The sequence below is a fragment of the Nerophis ophidion genome, linkage group LG04 (assembly GCF_033978795.1).
Source record: "Nerophis ophidion isolate RoL-2023_Sa linkage group LG04, RoL_Noph_v1.0, whole genome shotgun sequence".
NCBI lineage: Eukaryota > Metazoa > Chordata > Actinopteri > Syngnathiformes > Syngnathidae > Nerophis > Nerophis ophidion.
This window is the reverse complement of record NC_084614.1, coordinates 8,151,772-8,173,361: the sequence shown is the minus strand read 5'-3', so window position 1 is coordinate 8,173,361 and position 21,590 is coordinate 8,151,772. Positions and strand designations below refer to the sequence as shown.

At 43.2% G+C, this 21,590-nt stretch overlaps 1 protein-coding gene across 5 annotated transcripts in view; it reads right to left on the bottom strand.

Moving 5' to 3' along the window:
* Positions 1-7,268: 7,268 nt before the first annotated feature.
* Positions 7,269-21,590, bottom strand: part of nup98 (nucleoporin 98 and 96 precursor) — a 40,265-nt gene continuing 25,943 nt past the window's right edge. For all 5 annotated transcript variants that reach the window (XM_061896910.1, XM_061896911.1, XM_061896912.1 and 2 more), the window contains 15 exons: positions 18,723-18,866; positions 18,383-18,607; positions 18,197-18,323; positions 17,890-18,122; positions 15,497-15,681; positions 15,177-15,412; positions 14,168-14,428; positions 13,820-13,977; positions 13,606-13,746; positions 13,392-13,546; positions 10,329-10,550; positions 10,022-10,263; positions 9,806-9,960; positions 7,928-8,042; positions 7,269-7,856 (listed from right to left, as the gene is read on the bottom strand). In XM_061896910.1, the coding sequence (XP_061752894.1) occupies positions 7,657-7,856; positions 7,928-8,042; positions 9,806-9,960; positions 10,022-10,263; positions 10,329-10,550; positions 13,392-13,546; positions 13,606-13,746; positions 13,820-13,977; positions 14,168-14,428; positions 15,177-15,412; positions 15,497-15,681; positions 17,890-18,122; positions 18,197-18,323; positions 18,383-18,607; positions 18,723-18,866 (2,799 nt within the window). In that variant the 3' untranslated portion in view covers positions 7,269-7,656. The remainder of the gene's footprint in view (positions 7,857-7,927; positions 8,043-9,805; positions 9,961-10,021; positions 10,264-10,328; positions 10,551-13,391; positions 13,547-13,605; positions 13,747-13,819; positions 13,978-14,167; positions 14,429-15,176; positions 15,413-15,496; positions 15,682-17,889; positions 18,123-18,196; positions 18,324-18,382; positions 18,608-18,722; positions 18,867-21,590) is intronic.

Genomic DNA, 21,590 nt, shown 5'->3' with positions numbered 1-21,590 from the left:
GACCAGATTTGAAGCACTTCGCAGCGTTTATACTTGCAGAAATAAAATAAAAAACGGATCTGAATCACTTGAGGGGGTAAAATCCAATTTGGTGCGGCGTGTAAACAACGTAGTTCCTCACTTAGTTCCATGTGAACTTGCTCATCCCGCTGTGACTGCCTCCATACTTACTGGTCAGAATGCCAAGAATATACTTGAAGTGATGACCTGCGGCTCCAGGGTCCAAGTCAGCTAAATCTCCAGCCGGTGCCTCATTTCCACCGGCAAACACGTTTAGCACCGTTGCGCATGCGTGCACATGCTCGGGAGCCTATAAATGATTCGATTTATTTTTTTTTTTAAATCTACATTTCTATTTTTATGTTTATGATTGCTTTTTTTTTCATTAAATATCCTTTTTGTTTTTTAATACAAAAAAATAATTTAAAAGATGGCGACGTGTGACGTCGCAGAAGCTCCGCCGTAAAATTGACCTGACATTGCGCATGCGTCTCCCGGCACCGATGAGGAAGACTATATTTGATCATTTAGCATATATGGACCATCAAATTCATAACTTTGTAAATATGGACCATATATATTTTGTAATTTAGCATATATGGAGAACATATTTATATATATATATTGATTGATTGATTGATTGATTGAGACTTTATGAGTAGATTGCACAGTACAGTACATATTCCGTACAATTGACCACTAAATAGCAACACCCCAATAAGTTTTTCAACAGGAACCACGTAAATCAATTCATGGTAAAAAATTTAGTTTGTTGACCGGGAATCTTACCCGGGCCGTGGCAGTGAGGGCGCCGAATCCTAACCACTCCACTATATACCACTAAATATATATATATATACATATATATACATATACATATATATATATATATATATATATATATATATATATATATATATATATATATATATATATATATATATATACATATATATGTACATACATATGTTAACATATATACATATACATATATATATATACATATACATATATATGTACATACATATGTTAACATATATACATATATATATATATACATACATATACATATATATATATATACTTATATATACACATATATGTATATATATGTGTGTGTGTGTGTGTATATATACGTGTATATAGAATGTGTATATATGTGTATATATACACATTTATAAACACATACATATATATATATATACACACACACACATATATATATAGACACATATACATATTATATATATATATATATATATATATATATATATACACATATATGTGTGTGTGCGTGTGTGTATATGTGTTTATATATATATATATATATATATATATACGAGGGTTTCCCGCAGCGCTTTGTTAACAACAAAGACCCACCGCCTGAACTAAAGGTTTTTTTGTTTTGTTTTTATGTTTGTGTGTTTTTGTTTTTTTGTTTGTTTTTTGTCCTGTCCAGCTTGTCAGGCAAATCATATAGTTGATGTAGATGCCCATATCGGCTGTTCACATTTACTTTACAAAATAGAAGTGTAGGATACTTCTTTGTATTTGACTTTATTAAATGTATTTATATTATCATTTGGTGTTAATCCAAAGTCTTAACAAGCTGCTACGCTTCATAATGCCTCTGCCTCTGTCAGTTCATCTCTGCAGGAAAGAAATGGAAAAAACTCTACACTTCACAAGTCCAAGGATAGCTCAGTGGTAAAGACTGTTGACTGGAAATGAAAGGTACTGGTTCAAATCCCATTCAAGTTAAGGCTATTTTGTTGTAACCCATCATACTTTACTGAGCCAGGAGTCCTTGATAACATTTTTGTATGAAAAAAAAAACTTTCTTTCCAAGACCCAGGATAGCCCAGTAGTTAAGACTGCTGGCTCCAAATGAAAAATACTGGGTTCAAACCCCACTCTGGTTGATGGTATTTTGCTCAATCTCTTCATACTTTACTGAGCCAGGAGTCCTTGATTACATTTGTGTATGGAACACAATCTGTCTTTCATAAGTCCCAGGATAGACTAGGGGATAATACTGCTGACTGGGAATGAAAGGTACTGGGTTCAAATCCCGCTCTGGTTACTGTTATTTTGTTCTACCTCATCATACTTTACTGACCCAGGAGTCCTAAATTACAATAGTGTATATAAAAAAATCTACGATTAACAAGGCCCATGATAGTCCAGTGGTTAAGACTCTTTACTCTGATTCAAGAGTGCTGGGTTCGAATCCTGTTTGGGTTAACATGTAATTTGCCAAACTGGCTGGAGGGTTTAAGGTGAAATATATTGTGACTGTGTCTCCTATGTAATGTTAAAATTATTATTAAATTACCTTTTTTTTTTTTTTTATCCAATTAACCTATTTTATTTTAATTGTACCCAGGAGAGCTCATTGGTCAACGCTCTTTATTTACTTTTTACTCCTATTCCCACCCACCTCAGGGATTACACTCACTCCCACACACACACACCAACACACACCAACACCCACAGGTAACCCCTGAGGTGTCATCAGTGACTATTTGAGTATTTATTTTTGATTATTATTATCTTTAGTGTTGACTTAATTTTTAACATAACATTACTCTGTGTGGGGGAGAAGAAACAGCCCACAATGTATGTCGTTTTGATGCCATACAGACAAATTACTGATTCCATGCGGGGTTTGAACTCAGTACCCCTGTATTAAGAACCCACAGTGTTGACCATTGAGCTATCCTGGGTCCCATGAGGGTTTAGTTTTCCCTCATATACAAATGTAATCAGTGAACTATGATCGAGGCGAAACAAAAACAAGATCTTCCAAGTTATGGATTCGAACCCAGTTGTACTGCATGAGAGGCAGCAGTCTTAGCCATTGAGCTATCCTGGACCCTGTTGAAATAGGATTTTGACAATCATTTGTTTCACGTCTGTCATACTTTACTGAGCCCGGAGTCCTTGATTACATTTGTTTATAGAACACAATCCTATCTTCTCAAAACCCAGGATAGACCAGGGGTCAAGACTGTTGACTAGGAATGAAAGGTACTTGGTTCAAATCCCACACAAGTTGATGGTATTTTTTTGTAACTCATCATACTTTACTGAGCCAGGAGTCCTCGATTACATTTGTGTATGAAAAAAATCAGTATTTCTCAAGACCCAGGGTAGACCAGGGTTTAAGACTGCTGACTTGGTATTAAAGGTATTGGGTTCAAACCCCACTCAAGTTGATGGTATGTTGTTTTAATTCATCATACTTTACTGACCCAGGAGTCTTCGATTACATTTGTGTATGAAAAAAAATCTATTCTCCACAAGACCCAGGATAGGCCAGTGGTTAAGACTGTTGGCTTGGATTGAAAGCTACAGGTTCAAATCCCACTCAAGTTAATGGTGTTTTGTTGTAACTCATCAGTCTTTGATTACATTTGTGTATGAAAAAAATCCATGGTTCCCAAGACCCAGGGTAGACCAGGGGTTAAGACTACTGACTCGGAATGAAAGGTATTGGGTTCATACTCCACTCTAGTTGACGGTGTTTTGCTCTATCACATCATACTTTACTGAGCCATGATTCTTTGATTACATTTGTGTATGGAACACTGGGTTCAACCCCACTCTGGTTACTGGAGTTTTGTTCTACCTCATTATACTTTACTGAGCCAGGAGTCCTAAATTACAATAGTGTATAAAAAAAAATCTTTGCTTAACGAGACCCAGGATAGCCCAGTGGTTAAGGCTGCTCACTGAAGATCAAGGGTGCTGGGTTCAATTCCTGGTTGGGCTGACATGTAGTTTACAAAACTGGCTGGAGGCTTCAAGGTTACATATATTGTGGCTTTGTCACCTCTCCTATGTAAAGTTAAAATAATTATTGAATTAACTTTTTTTTTATCCAATTAACCTATTTTATTTTAATTGTACCCAGTAGAGCTCATTGGTCAACGCTCTTTATTTATTTTATACTCCTATTCCCACCCACCTCAGGGATTACACTCACTCGCACACACTCATTCATTCTCACACGCACACACACCCACCCACAGGTAACCCCTGGGGTGTCATCATTGACTCTTTGACAATTTATTTTTGATTATTATTATTATCTTTAGTGTTGACTTAATTTTTAACATAACATTACTCTATGTGGGGGAGAAGAAACAGCCCACAATGTATGTTGTTTTGACGCCATACAGACAAATTACTGAGTCCATGAGCGGGGTTTGAACTCAGTACCCCTGTATTAGGAGCCCACAGTGTTGACCATTGAGATATTCTGGGTCCCACGAAAATTTGGTTTTTGCTCACATACAAATGTAATCAGCTAACTATGATCGGGCAGAAACAAAAACAAGACCTTCCAAGTGATGGATTTGAACCCAGTTGTACTGCATGAGAGGGAGCATCCCTAACCATTGAGCTATGCTGGAACATGTTGAAATTGGATTCTGACAATAATTTGTTTCACGTCTGTCATACTTTACTGAGCCAGGACTCCTTGATTACATTTGTTTATCGAACACAATCCTATCTTCACAAGACCAAGGATAAACCAGGGGTTAAGACTGTTGACTCGGAAAGAAAGGTACTAGGTTCAAATCCCACTCAAATTGATGGTATTTTGTTGTAACGCATCCTACTTTACTGAGCCAGGAGTCCTTGGTTACATTTGTGTATGGAACACAATCCTCACTCCACAAAACCCAAGATAGACCAGGGGTTAAGACTGCTGACTCGGAATGCAAGGTACTGGGTTCAAACCCCACTCTATTTAATTATATTTTGTTCTACCTCACCATACTTTGCTGAGCCAGGAATCCTCGACTACATTTGTGTAAGAAAAAAAAATGTCCTCACAAGACCCAGGATACACCAGGGGTTAAGACTGCTGACTTGGAATGCAAGGTACTGGGTTCAAACCCCACTCTATTTAATTATATTTTGTTCTACCTCACCATACTTTACTGAGCCAGGAATCGTCGATTACATTTGTGTACAAGAAAAAAATGAATATACACATACATATATATATTTTTTCTTCCTTTCATTTATATAGCGCTTTTCTTTAGTGACTCAAAGTGCTTTACATAGTGGATGAGACCCAATATCTAAGTTACATTTAAAACAGTGTGGTTGGCACTGGGAGCAAGAAGAGGGTAAAGTGTCTTACCCAAGGACACAACGGCAGTGACTAGGATGGCAGAAGCGGGAATCAAACCTGCAGCCCTAATAGTTGCTGGTACGGCCACTCTACCAACCGAGCTATGCCGCCCCATTATATATAATATATATATATATATATATATATACACACGCACGCACACATATATACATATATATACACATATATACATATATATATATATATATACACACAAGTGTATATATATATATATATATACACACACAAGTGTATGTATATATATATATATATATATATATACACACACAAGTGTATGTATATATATATATACACATATATATATACACATATATACATATCTATATATATGTATACACATTATATATATATATATATATATTATATATATATACACACATGTATATATATACACACACATATATATATATATTTATATATACATAAATATATATATATATATATTTATATATACATATATATATATATATAAATATATACACACACACACACGGGGCTTCACGGTGGAAGAGGGGTTAGTGCGTCTGCCTCACAATACGAAGGTCCTGCAATGCTGGGTTCAAATCCAGGCTCGGGATCTTTCTGTGTGGAGTTTGCATGTTCTCCCCGTGAATGCGTGGGTTCCCTCCGGGTACTCCGGCTTCCTCCCACTTCCAAAGACATGCACCTGGGGATAGGTTGATTGGCAACACTAAATGGTCCCTAGTGTGTGAATGTGAGTGTGAATGTTGTCTATCTGTGTTGGCCCTGCGATGAGGTGGCGACTTGTCCAGGGTGTACCTCTGCCTGATTGTAGCTGAGATAGGCGCCAGCGCCCCCCGCGACTCCAAAAAGGGGAATAAGCGGTAGGAAATGGATGGATGGATGGATGGATGGATAGTCGTGTTTGGAGGAAGAAGAATACTGAGTTGCATCCCAATAACACCATACCTACTGCAAAGCATGAGGGAGGAAACATCATGCTTTGGGGCTGTTTTTCTGCTAAGGGGACAGGACGATTGATCCGTGTTAAGGAAAGAATGAATGGGGCCATGTATCGTGAGATTTTGAGCCAAAACCTCCTTCCATCAGTGAGAGCTTTGAATGGTTGACCAAACACTTATTTTCCACCATCATTTACAAATAAATTATTTAAAATTCCTACAATGTGAATTCCTGGATTTTTTTTTTCACATTCTGTCTCTCACAGTTGAAGTGTACCTATGATGAAAATTACAGACCTCTGTCATCATTTTAAGTGGGAGAACTTGCACAATCGCTGGCTGACTAAATACTTTTTTGCCCCACTGTATATACACATACATATATCCATCCATCCATTTCCTACCGCTCATTCCCTTTGGGGTCGTGGGGGGCGCTGGTGCCTATCTCAGCTACAACCGGGCAGAAGGCGGGGTACACCCTGGACAAGTCGCCAACTCATCGCAGATATACATATATATACACATATATATATATATATTTACACATGTACATATATATACCCACACATACATATATATTTATATAGACACATTAATGTAGATATACACACGTATATGTATATATATATATATATATATACTGTATATACACATATGTATGTATATATACACATATATATGTATGTATACATATATATTATATACACATATGTCCATCCATCCATCTTCTACCGCTTATTCCCTTTGGGGTCGCTGGTGCCTATCTCAGCTACAATCGGGCGGAAGGCACTGTACACCCTGGACAAGTCGCCACCTCATTGCAGATATATATATTTACACATGTACATATACACACATATGTATTTATATATATATCTATATTTACATATACACACACACATATGTATATATACATATAGACATGCTCCGTACACAAAAAATACTGCTGTAAAAAAAGTTCTAAAAGGCGCACTAGGGACACGTCCAGTTCAGCCCAAGATGAGTCAAAATGATGTAGTACATAAGTCCGCCTGTAAGTGGCACTGTGACGTCACCACTAGAAAAAAGTGTGGATGAAAATGACAAATATAACTATTCCCACAAGGATGTCTCTAACCGGGTTGGCACTTTAGTTGTTGATGTATTTGACATGTTGGCAAAGAGAAGAATGGAGAGATATTTCCACTAGACTTTATTAAAAAGGTTCACATGCACTGCGTCAAGATAACAAAAATATCACCTTTCCTGACTTAAGGGCTTCTGTACAAAAGTGATTTTACTCGTGACTTTAAAACTTTCATCTCTTTCCAGAACATTAGTCGACACTTCCTTCCTGTACACTGACAACAAGACTTCTTTATGTGACTACAAACACTCCCAAAGGAAAAAAATAATAATACAAAAATAGAGCACTTTTAGTCCTTCCTCACACATGCTCCTGTGAGCTAACAGTCATGTGACATGTTGCCGTGGTGACCTGTTTGCTTCTCCCGAGAGCAGCACGTCTTCGCCAGAGGAAGGAGCCTCGGAACGCTGCGACGGACAAGGGGGCGCCGCCGTGGTTCACTGGCCGACGATGAGCTGGCGCAGGTACGACTGGGTGAGTCCTCGCAGCTCCTCCAGGGCGTAGTCCTCCGGCATGGGCAGGCGGGTGATGTGCGGCGCCAGCTGGGCCAGCGGCACGCCGAGGGACCGCGAGGGGCCGTCGCCCTGTTGCAGGCGCAGCACCACACGCAGGATGTTGGCCACGCACTTGGCCATCTCTGGGGGGGAGGGAGGAGCCAGGTGAGCATGGAAGGACAGGTGTGGTCACGTGTGAAGGAAGTGGGCGCACCTGACTGGGCCAGGCGCTCTTTGGCGCCGCCGCAGGACAGAAGCTCGATTCTGCCGCACAAAGACGTGACTTTGGTGTGCAGGCGTTCCAGCTCGTAACCGCCGCCGCTCTCCATCTGCCACGTCACAAAGAGGGTTCACTCGATTCTCATTACAGCTCCAATACTAGGATTCTTTCAGGGCCGCCAGGAGGACAAGGACACAGACGCACTTCCTTGTAGAGTTGCACGGTATAGCGGTACTAAACAATCAAAAACGGTACTATACTGTTTGAAAAGTACCGGTTCCCAGGCATGACGTCACTTTTAGGAGCAGAGGAGCATGTTGGGCAGCGCACACACACAGAGTACTTACAAGCAGACACAGGGTGTAGACAGAAAAGGGAGAACGGACGCATTTTGGTGTAAAAAGTCAAGATAAAGGTGAACTTATAACACTGAAACAGGAAGAGGCTAACATCTATCCGCAGTGTTTTAGCTACTTCTAAATCACTAATCCCGGTCTCCATGACGACAAAGTAAGTTTATTACAAGTACCATTATCACTGGAGGACGAGGAATAGATAAAACATGCCTCACCACTTTAGCTCAGCGCCGTCACAATGTAACCAAACGCCATGGGTGGATCTACACCTGACACCCACTGTAATGATACCAAGTACAAGAGCGTATCTTGTCAATACTACTACAATTACATCGATATTTTTTATCGTCAAAATGTTTTCCTTTTTTTTTAAAATTCATCTTATGTTTATAAAGTCAGTAAATACGTCCCTGGACATATGAGGACTTTGAATATGACCAATGTATACTTGGTATCAGATCGACACCTAAATGTGTGGTATCATCCAAAACTAATGTAAAGTGTCACAGAAGAGAAGAATAAGTGATTATTACATTTGAACAGAAGTGTAGATAGATCACGTTGAAACAGAAAACAGCGCGACACCTACCCTTTACATCAGAATTTCTTAACCACATTATTATTGGTTTATTTGGTGGTATATTTTATTGTATGATCCTATATTTTATTGTATGATCCTGTAACTACTTGGTATCAGATCGACACCTAAATGTGTGGTATCATCCAAAACTAATGTAAAGTGTCAAAGAAGAGAAGAATAAGTGATTATTACATTTGAACAGAAGTGTAGATAGATCATGTTGAAACAGAAAACAGCGTGACACCTACCCTTTACATCAGTATTTCTTAACCGCATTATTATTGGTTTATTTGGTGTTATATTTTATTGTATGATCCTGTAACTACTTGGTATCGGATTGATACCCAAATGTGTGGTATCATCAAAAATGAATGTAAAGTATCAAAGAAGAGAAGAATAAGTGATTATTACATTTGAACAGAAGTGTAGATAGATCATGTTAAAAGAGAAAATAAGCAGATATTAACAGTAAATGAACAAGTAGATTGATAATCGATTTGTACAGTTTGTCCCTCATAATAGGTGTATAAATGACGCAATATGTTGCTGCAGACAAATTAGGAGTCTGTTTGTTTACTTACTGCTAAAAGACAAGTTGTCTAGTATGTCCACTACTTTATTTAAGGACTAAATGACAATAATAAACATGTTTCATGTACACTAACATTTTTTGTTGAAATAAAGACAATAGTGACATTTTTTGTGGTCTCTTAAGTAGAGAAGTGTCAAAAAGTACGGAAATACATTTTGGTACCGGTGTCAAAATATTGGTATGGAGACAACCCTACTGCAGTAAGAAACTACCATGATGTTGAGGATTAGTATTTTAGGAGGCGGCTTCACACTGTGGATAGACACGTTAGGGCCAATATTAACCTCTAAAGGGGATCTGGACATATTGAGTACAGAAAGGTCACACGGTGGTAAGAATCTGACCTGCTGAATGTCCCGCAGAGTCTTGGTGACCCGGATGTAGTCCAGGTACACTCTCCCCGCGCTCTCCCAGTCCTGAATGGTGGTGCTGTGCTTGGGGAGCGCCAGGCCCTCCAGGAACTCCAGCAGGTAGTCGTGGTTGTCGTTGATGATGCAGTCTGTCAGACGAGTGCAGAGGGTTCATTCAGGGCACAGACTGGGTGGGTGTGGGTGTAGTACCTGAGGCCAGGTGCTGCATGAGCAGCCGGTGACACTGGCTCCAGTGGCCAGCTCGGTACAGGTGCAGCACCTCCTGGTGCTTGTCCCCTTCATAGTGAGCGCGGGTGCTCTTGGCCTGGTGGATCCACTGCTCTGGGATCAGTAGTCTGCTGGTCAGGAAGCGCTCCCTCCTGAGGGATTCTTCCGTTTCCTCCAGGGGGCAGTGTAGGGTCAGCACGGCCCTCACCGCCCGCTCTCGCTGCCTGTGGAAGACGCCAGAGCGTCAACACACCCGCAACAAAGACGGGGGATGGGGGGGACAACCTACGTGTGGTCGGGGATGTGGAGCAGGATGAAGACGGACAGGTGCCAAAGGCCGGCGCTCTCCAGCTGGGCGGCGTAGCTGGCGTGCAGCAGTCCTTGGCGCGCGTCGCTCAGGTGGCGGTAGTGCAGCGCCTGCAGGACGCTCCACAGGTGCCAGCTCAGGCGGAAGTCCAGGCGGTCCCAGGTGACGCTCAGAGGGTCCAGGAGCTGCTGCAGGCCGTAGTGTCTGCACCAGAAGACCACGCGGGTGACACACGGGCAAGCAGGACGGTTTCCCACATGGTATTGAACACAAGGGGACAGGAAATACAGAGAAGCTAGCGACCGTGCCGAAGAAAACCCTCATATGTGTATATATATATATATATATATATATATATATATATATATATATATATAAAAAACAGCGTGACACCTACCCTTTACATCAGTATTTCTTAACCACATTATTATTGGTTTATTTGGTGGTATATTTTATTGTATGATCCTGTAGCTACTTGGTATCGGATTGATACCCAAATGTGTGGTATCATCCAAAACTAATGTGAAGTGTCAAATATATATATATATATATATAATATGAGGGTTTTCTTCGGCACGGTCGCTAGCTTCTCTGTATTTCCTGTCCCCTTGTGTTCAATACCATGTGGGAAACCGTCCTGCTTGCCCACATGGTATTGAACACAAGGGGACAGGAAATACAGAGAAGCTAGCGACCGTGCCGAAGAAAACCCTCATATTATATATATATATATATATATATATATATATATACACACACACACACATATACATATATATATATATATATGTATATGTGTGTGTGTGTGTGTATATATATATATATATATATATATATATATATATACACATATTTATATAAGTGTGTATATATATATATATCAATCAATCAATCAATGTTTATTTATATAGCCCCAAATCACAAATGTCTCAAAGGACTGCACAAATCATTACGACTACAACATCCTCGGAAGAACCCACAAAAGGGCAAGGAAAACTCACACCCAGTGGGCAGGGAGAATTCACATCCAGTGGGACGCCAGTGACAATGCTGACTATGAGAAACCTTGGAGAGGACCTCAGATGTGGGCAACCCCCCCCCTCTAGGGGACCGAAAGCAATGGATGTCGAGCGGGTCTAACATGATACTGTGAAAGTTCAATCCATATATATATATACACATATATACACACACACATATATGTATATATATTATATATGTGTGTATATGTATATACCGTATTTTCCGCGCTATAAGCCGCACCTAAAAACCAAAAATGTTCTCAAAAGATGACAGTGCGGCTTATAGCCCGGTGCGCCTTATATATGTATTAATATAAATATTTATTTTCATAGAGTTTAGGTTTCGCAACTACGGTAAACAGCCGCCATCTTTTTTCCCCCGTAGAAGAGGAAGCGCTTCTTCTTCTACGGTAAGCAACCGCCAAGGTAAGCGCCCGCCCCCGTAGAAGAAGAAGCGCGCGGCTAATCCGATTCATTTCATTTGTGTGTTTCTGTAAAGACGACCACAAAATGGCACCTACTAAGAGACACGCGTACAACGCAGAATTCAAACTCAAGGAAATAAGTCACGCAGAAGAACACGGAAATAGAGAAGCAGCGAGAGAATTGAACATAAATGAATCAATGGTGCGCAGGTGGAGGAAGCAACAAGATGACCTGCGCCAAGTAAAGAAGACAACACAGAGTTTGAGGGAACAAAGCAAGATGGCAACAGTTGGAGGACAAACTCGAGCAGAGAGCAGCAAGCAGAAGTGTCAGTACCATCACTATTCCAATGAAGGCAACAGTGCCAGCAAGCGAACTTCACTTGGATGATTTTAAAGGTGGTGTTTCCGCTTCATGAAAAGACGCAATCTCTCCATCCGCACACGGACTACTATTTCACAGCAACTGCCAAAAGACTTTCAAGAAAAGCTGTCTACTTTCAACGCATATTGTAAAAACAAGATAGCTGATAAAAGATCCGGCCAGGAAGGCAGGATTCATGGAACTGCCGGACAGCAACAGCGACACTGACTCTGATGACTTCGACGAGACGGAGCCCGCCATTTTGGATGCCGTATTCGCCCAATTTTTTAATTCAGACACCAAACAAGAAAAATTCGAGGGATTTATGGATGAGGAATAACTTCTGAAGGTGAGCTGTAAATGTTTATTTTTTAATTCAGACACCAAACAAGAAAAATTCGAGGGATTTATGGATGAGGAATAACTTCTGAAGGGGAGCTGTAAATGTTTATTTTGTGTGCTGTGACATTAACGTTCGAGCAAAGTTGAGTTACTGATGTTGCTATTGCTCTGCAATATTTTGAGTGTTACTATTGTTGTGATTGCACATTCGCACACAGGTTTGTATTATTAAAGTTTGACTGACCTATCTGACTGTTTTTTTGATATTCCCTTTAGCGCAGCGTGGGCGCGGCTTATGACCCGGTGCGGCTTATAGGTTTACAAAGTTTTTAAATATGCCATTCATTGAAGGTGCGGCTTATAACACGGGGCGGCTTATAGCGCGGAAAATACGGTGTGTGTATATATATACGCACGCACGCACGCACGCACGCACGCACGCACGCACGCACGCACGCACGCACGCACGCACGCACGCACGCACGCACGCACGCACGCACGCACGCACGCACGCACGCACGCACGCACGCACGCACGCACGCACGCACGCACGCACGCACGCACGCACGCACGCACGCACGCACGCACGAGCAGTATAGCTCGGTTGGTAGAGCGGCCGTGCTAGCAACTTGAGGGTTGCAGGTTCGATTCCCGCTTCCGCCATCCTAGTCACTGCCGTTGTGTCCCTGGGCAAGACACTTTACCCACCTGCTCCCAGTGCCAGATATTGGGTTTCACTTTGTAAAGCACTTTGAGTCACTAGAGAAAAAGCGCTATATAAATATAATTCACTTCACACACATATATATATATATATATATATATATATATATATATATATATGAACTTAGACAAACTAATGATCTACAAGAGAAATTGTTCAACACTTTACCTGTCACTGTAGAGTCTGAGCAGATGGAAGCAGACATCATATAGAGGCTGCTTTGGCTCCGCCTCCTCCTCTTCGTCCTCCTCCATGTCGGGCTGTTCCCCCTCCAGGTAAGGGGGCAGGGGTGCACATGCATACTTGCCCCCCTCACACGACCCCTACGGGACACAAAATACAGATGAGGACAGGACTCCCCCACAGGAAACGCGAGGCTCACCTGGAAAGCGGCTTCATATTTGGCGAGGGCGTTGGCCACGGAGGCGGTGGGAGGCAGCATGAACCAGAGGTGGACGGCCACGCAGCGCTTCCAGTCCAACTGCGAGCACACGTTGACCACAGAGTCGGACGTCTGCCACACCTGCTGGGACACAGATCAGGACTGAAATGGCAGGACTTTCGATGAGCATAAAAACCGAGTAATGATAGCGTACAGGCTTTCCGGCGAGCAGGGAGAAGATCCGCAGTCGCTCTTCGGTCAGGTAGCTGTCAGTCTGCATGCGGTTCCAGTCGGCCAGCTGCAAGCCCAGCAGGTCGCGGCTGTACTGGGAGCCCACGGCCTGAGCCAGCAGCAGCGCCAAGCGGTGGTCTCCTGGCACCAGAACGTACACGTGAACACGATGTTTGTACCTCCGCTAAATATGAATATTTCTATTCCACATTTTTAGTGTTGTACCCGTCTTTCTTTCAGGTAAAATGAGCTTTCTCCATTCTTTGTTTCTTACAGCTCAAAATGCGAACACGCGCCATTGCATACAAATAAAAACAAAAAAAATATTCACCTTCCTTCTGCGCAAGTCGACACGCCTCGCTGATGCGGTTTCCAGTCAGGTAGCTAAAGACGGCCTCCGTGTGGCGACCTTTCTGGGCCAGCGCCACTTCCTCCTCCACCCTGTGGGCGGTGCCACGGCTCAGCCAGGCCGAGAAGGTCCGCCGCCTCTCCAGCTGCTGCTGATACTCGCTCAACGACTCCAAGGGCAGTGGTTGCTGGCCCCAGAGGGCCTCGCACAGGGTCCAGACCTCGGACCAGTACCCCAGCAGAGCTGAAGGAAGGAAAACAGAGCTGTGGACCTGAATTCAAATTAGGGACGGGTATCGTGTACATTTTAAACCGATCATGGTAGATATTGGTGGTCCAGGCCTATAGACACATCACTTTTAAATTCGATCTCAATTCTGTACACAGCTGTTGGAATTTAAATTTTCCTGAGGGAACTCTCCTGAAGGAATCAATAAAGTACTATCTATTCATCCATCTATCTATCACTACACCCTGGACAATGGGCATATGCACCCCTCCGCCCCCGCCCCACGCCTTCACCACAGCTTGATTCCCGTTAGGGACGATGGACGGCTGAGTAGCGCTTATACAGCGGCAGCCGGCCCTCCGTAGCTCCCACTATCCCCTCTGTTGCAAGTTTTGTTGATTCTATGTAACATGTTTATGTGTGCTATGGCTAAGAGTTTTTTTTCTCTTGGCCTCAGTCTGGACCCTGTCGCAGGAGTCCAGCCTTTGACTGAATATTTTTTTACTCTCCCAATATTCACCTGTTTCTCGTCTCCCTGTAATGTATGTCTGCTCTTAATTGGACCGTGCTGAAAACGTAATTTCGGTACGTATATGTCTTGTACGTGTGAAGAATGGACAATAATAAAGGAACTTTAACTTGTCACAAATCTGCACTTGGAAAACATGCCCATGTTTACAAATGAGACATTTTTTGGAAGGGACTAATAATTTAAATACTTCAATTAGATAAACTAAATAAAGATTGACCCCGCCTCACTTACGGTCTGTGTCCCCTTGCTGGTCGCTGAGCACGGTGATCCACTCGGCGTAGTCGTGCAACGCTGCCACGCCAGCTTGGGGCCGCACAAAAGGGCAGGCGGAGTCCTCTGTGCTGACGGTGCTGTGCTTCAGGCATATCTCCAGGGGGCGCTGCAGCACTTCATGGCTCTCCTCTTGGCTGTCCTCTCCTGGAGCCTCCAGCTGCTCCAGAAACACCTTGTATGGGCTTTCAGTCAGCCTGCAGGACCACAGAGCACAGACACCGTGTCGACGACCTCGCAAGCTTTAAACAGGGGAGAGGAGGCGAAACTGTGAGTCGTACGGTTTATTTCTTGCTGGTTTTGGCAGGAAACTGAAGTCCATTTTGGCCATCAGGTCTTGCTGGTGGAGCTGCTTGCCAGGGGGCGAGCTCAGACTGTGGCCGCAGTGCGCCAGCATCCAGCCCGGACCCCAGCCCACTCGAAAGGACCGACCCGCAAACAGCCCAGCGTCCATCAGCAAACTTCCCTGCGGCGACACGTCACATGAAGCTACCACACACTACAATGCAGACTCTCCGGATTTTCCGGACCACAAGGCGCACTTAAATACTTAAATTTTCTCTAAAAATCAACAGTGCGCCTTATAACTCGGTACGCCTTATGTAAGGCATTATTCTGGTTGTGCTTACTGACTTCGAAGCAATTTGTTTTGGTACATGGTGTAATGATAAGTGTGACCAGCAGATGGCAGTCACACATAAGAGATACACCAGTAAACAAAACCACAACTTTAAATTAAGTTAAAGTACCCATCATTGTCACACACACACACTAGGTGTAGCGAAATTATTCTCTGCATTTGACCCATCACCCCCCCCCGGGAGGTGAGGGGAGCAGTGAGCAGCAGCGGTGGTCACGCGCGGGAATCATTTTTGGTGATTTAACCCCCAATTCCAACCCTTAATGCTGAGGGCCAAGCAGGGAGGTAATGCCTCCCAATATTTTTTTATAGTCTTTGGTATGAATGTTCACGAACATTACACACGGCGCTCAAAAATCTGTCAAAAGTTTTTAGTTTCGAAGCCGCACCTCTTGATGGATGGTCGGCGCATGAAACATACAAGTGTTATTATGGTGTGTGTATAAAGACAACCATTAGCAGACATTATCTGGCGTTTTGTTTCGCATCATTATGCGAAACCATCTATTCCTACCTTCTAGTATCTGCTGATGTGTATTTGGGATCTGCATAATTCCTGAAAATGTGCGCGGGTCCGCAATCGTAGTCCGTGCCGAAAACGTAGTCATAAGCGTCTTCTTTTTCTCTATCTTCTTGTTATGGGACAATCATCCTCTGCTGTTGCCATTTCTAAAATTAAGTAAAGTTCTTACTTATATCTGTCAGTAAACTCACCATGAAAGCACTAAAACATACTGGTGTAGTGAGTTTACATTATTCACCGAAGGAACTTTAGTTATTAGAGAATTCTGGTTGGACGTTTTTTCACGGGTGTTGTTGAGGTGCTGCTGCTCCATTATTGATTGAAGTAAAGTCTGAATGTCATTAAAACAGTTAGCACCATCTTTTGAAACTTCTTCCACTCCCGTCCTTGCACGGTACACCGCCACAACAAAGATGAGGGGGCGACGACAGTGTGGAAGTGGAGGCACGTAAATAAGACCGCCCACAAAACGGTGCATCCTGAAGAGACTGTCATGATGTGTAAAACATCATCTAGGCAACATTTCGAGCAAAGAACCACAATTACATGTTATGTAGACCAGTGTTTTTCTACCTTTTTTGAGGCAAGGCACATTTTTTGCGTTGAAAAAATGCGGAGGCACACCACCAACAGGAATCATTAAAAAAAAAAAATACTCAATTGACAGTAAAAAGTAATTGTCGCAATTGTTGGATACGACTTTAAAACATAACAAAGCATGCATCAATATAGCTCTAGTGTTTTAGTTCTTGTTTTGCGCTTCTATTTTGGTGGCTTTTTCTTTTTTGGGGGTATTTTCCTGTAGCAATTTTAATGTCTTCTTTTGAGCGATATTTCCTGCATCTACTTTGTTTTAGCAATCAAGAATATTTCAATTGTTTTTATCCTTCTTTGTGGGGACATTGTTGATTGACATGTCATGTTCAGACGTACATTGTGGACGCCGTCTTTGCACTGCAGTAAGTCGTTGCTGTCGTCCAGCATTCCGTTTTTGTTTACTTTGTAGCCATTTCAGTTTTAGTCTCGTTCTGAATAGCCATCCCTAAGCTTCAATGCTTTTTCTTAGGGGCACTGACTTTTTGGTTTAAGCATTAGACACCTTTTTACCTGCACCCTACTCCCCACTGTTTCCCATGTCTATAAAGCAATTAGCTATTGGCTGCCACCTACTAATATGGAAGAGTATTACACGGTTACTCTGCCGAGCTCTCGAGACTCAACAACAACATATAATTTGCAGACTATAATTACTGGTTTGCAAAAAATATTTTTAACCCAAATAGGTGAAATTAGATGATCTCCCACAGCACACCAGACTGTATCCCACACTGTGGTTAAAAAACACTGATGTAGACCACAAGGAAATGTTTTACATTCAGGGAAAATCATAATATGACCCCTTTAATGCGCCTTATATAAGAAAATAGACCCGCTCATCGGCAGTGCGCCCTATGGTCCAAAAAAGACGGTACCCACAAGAATGCCACCAAGCGTGTTTGACGACGACCAACCTTTCCTTGTGTGATGGACTTTTCAATGGGAACAGGCCCTCCTAACCGTCGGACCCCAACAGTTCTAACTGGGGGCTCTGCGGGTCTGGAGGGCAGAGGGAAGGAGGGACCAGGCCTCGCCCAGTGTGACGAGCGGGGATGTTCAGAAGACCGAGACAAGGCAGCAGGTCGGCTAGAATCCGGGAGCTGGGAGAGGAGGCCGGAGGAGAAACGAGCCTGAAGAAGACCGCTGGCTATGAGGAGAGGAATCACAATTCAAACATGGACCTGCTATAACCACAATCAAGTACAGTTCAAAAGTTCAAACCTGGGGGTCGACTTTGAGTTCCCGGTACGACGAGGCGAGGGGAGGAAAAGTCAGAGTAAATCTTCATCTGATCGTAGACCATGTCGCCCTCTTCCTCGTCCTCAGCAAAAAGGGATGCCTTCATGATCTAGCACAAGCCCAACAAGGTTATTGAGGACACTTTGAGTGGGCGGGGACAGTCTTCACCTGGAGCGAGTGGGGGTTGATGCCCAGTGAGGATGCTATGTGGCTGGATGCAGGGACGCCATCTGGCTCAGCGTAGGTCATACTCCCGTGTTTCCCAGGCGTCGCCTCCGACGGGCTCACCGGCATGTCACAGTCACCCTCGTTTCCTAGAGCGCTCTCAGTAGGAAAACCCTGGGTGATGTCGGCCATGTCGCTGTCCAGCTCAGAGACGTCCACGACTGTGGCCTGACAAGACACCGCCGGGTCATCATCACCTTCTTTTAGCCCCACCAAAAAACTGAACTTTCAGAACAGACTGATGGAAGCACCACAAGTCAAGTGCGCCACGGGCAGGAGGTACCTGAGCCTGCTGCTGAGAGGGGGAAGGAAGCGGAGGTAGTTTGGTTGGCGGAAATGACATCTTCAGCTTCTTGGGATCAGCCTTAAGCGGAATGTCCTCCTCTTCATCAGAGTCCTGCAGGCCATACTTTGAAAAATGGGCGACCTGAAAGAGAGGGAGTCGGTAATACCAGCATTAGAGATCGAGCGATATGGTTTTTTCAGGGCTGTTTTAGTAGTCAAGGTCGATAACTTGGCTAAAGATGAATATTATGTCAGTAAACAGCTGGACAAGGATTCACCTTGTTTTAACATTAATATTTTTTTAAGCAAACCTCGGACTTGTAGCGGCGTGTTTTATACAACGCCAATGTTGACATCCACTTAGTGCCAAAAAACATCAGAGGAGCATCGACACTTTTCTTGTATAATAAGTCTCCTATTTGTCAAGTACACAAAGTTTGGATTTTTGGCAGGTAGATATGTCTCTTTTTTATGTCCTATGTTGAAACAAAGAACTTGAAACTCCGAGCGTTGCTTTAATGGCCGCAGGCTATTTGTGTCACTCCATAGCTGCGGTAGCAAACACAAACAGGGGGAAGACACCAGGAATGTAATACGACTGTTGTCCGGGACAAGTTCATGTAAGACTGTGGTCCGGGACAAGTGCATGCAAGACTGTGGTCCGGGACAAGTGCATGCAAGACTGTGGTCTGGGACAAGGTCATGCATGACTGTGGTCCGGGACAAGTTCATATAAGACTGTGGTCCGTGACAAGTGCATGTAAGACTGTGGTCCGGGACAAGTGCATGCAAGACTGTGGTCCGGGACAAGTGCATGCAAGACTGTGGTCCGGGACAAGTGCATGCAAGACTGTGGTCTGGGACAAGGTCATGCATGACTGTGGTCCGGGACAAGTTCATGTAAGACTGTGGTCCGGGACAAGTTAATGTAAGACAGTTGTCCGGGACAAGTTCATGTAAGACTGTGGTCCGGGACAAGTGCATGTAAGACTGTGGTCCGGGACAAGTGCATGCAAGACTGTGGTCTGGGACAAGGTCATGCATGACTGTGGTCCGGGACAAGTTCATGTAAGACTGTGGTCCGGGACAAGATCATGTAAGACTGTGGTCAGGAACAAGTTCATGTAAAACTGTGGTATGGTACAAGTTCATGTAAGACTGTGGTCTGGGACAAGTTCATGTAAGACTGTGGTCTGGGACAAGTTCATGTAAGACTGTGGTCTGGGACAAGTTCATGTAAAACTGTGGTTTGGGACAGGTTCATGCAAGACTGTGGTCCACGACAAGTTCTTGTAAAACTGTGGTTTGGGACAAGTTCATGTAAGACTGGTTTTGGACAAGTTCATGTAAGACTGTGGTCCGGGACAAGTTCATGTAAGACTGTGGTCCGGGACAAGTGCATCTGTGGTCCGGGACACGTTTATGTAAGACTGTGGTCCGGGACAAGTTCATGTAAAACTGGTTTGGGGCAAGTTCATGTAAAACTGGTTTGGGACAAGTTCATGTAAGACTGTGGTCTGGTACAAGTTCGTGTAAGACTGTGGTCTGGGACAAGTTCGTGTAAAACTGTGGTTTGGGACAGGTTCATGCAAGACTGTGGTCCGGGACAAGTTCATGTAAAACTGTGGTTTGGGACAAGTTCATGTAAGACTGTGGTCGGGGGCAAGTTCATGTAAGACTGTGGTCCAGGACAAGTGCATCTGTGGTCCGGGACACGTTCATGTAAAACTGTGGTTTGGGACAAGTTTGTGTAAAACTGTGGTTTGGGACAAGTTTGTGTAAAACTGTGGTTTGGGACAAGTTTGTGTAAAACTGTGGTTTGGGACAAGTTCGTGTAAAACTGTGGTCCGGGACAAGTGCATCTGTGGTCCGGGACAAGTGCATCTGTGGTCCGGGACACGTTTATGTAAGACTGTGGTCCGGGACAAGTTCATGTAAAACTGTGGTCCGGGACAAGTTCATGTAAAACTGTGGTCCGGGACGTGTTCGTGTAAAACTGTGGTCCGGGACGTGTTCGTGTAAAACTGTGGTCCGGGACGTGTTCGTGTAAAACTGTGGTCCGGGACGTGTTCGTGTAAAACTGTGGTCCGGGACGTGTTCGTGTAAAACTGTGGTCCGGGACGTGTTCGTGTAAAACTGTGGTCCGGGACAAGTGCATCTGTGGTCCGGGACACGTTTATGTAAGACTGTGGTCCGGGACACGTTTATGTAAGACTGTGGTCCGGGACACGTTTATGTAAGACTGTGGTCCGGGACACGTTTATGTAAGACTGTGGTCCGGGACAAGTTCATGTAAAACTGGTTTGGGACAAGTTCATGTAAAACTGTGGTCCGGGACAAGTTCATGTAAGATTGTGGTACGGGACAAGTAAAACTGTGGTCCGGGACAAGTGCATCTGTGGTCCGGGACAAGTGCATCTGTGGTCCGGGACAAGTTCACGTAAAACTGGTTTGGGACAAGTTCATGTAAAACTGTGATTTGGGACAAGTTCATGTAAAACTGTGATTTGGGACAAGTTCATGTAAAACTGTGATTTGGGACAAGTTCATGTAAAACTGTGATTTGGGACAAGTTCATGTAAAACTGTGATTTGGGACAAGTTCATGTAAAACTGTGATTTGGGACAAGTTCATGTAAAACTGTGATTTGGGACAAGTTCATGTAAAACTGTGATTTGGGACAAATTCATGTAAAACTGTGATTTGGGACAAATTCATGTAAAACTGTGATTTGGGACAAGTTCATGTAAAACTGTGATTTGGGACAAGTTCATGTAAAACTGTGATTTGGGACAAATTCATGTAAAACTGTGATTTGGGACAAGTTCATGTAAAACTGTGATTTGGGACAAGTTCATGTAAAACT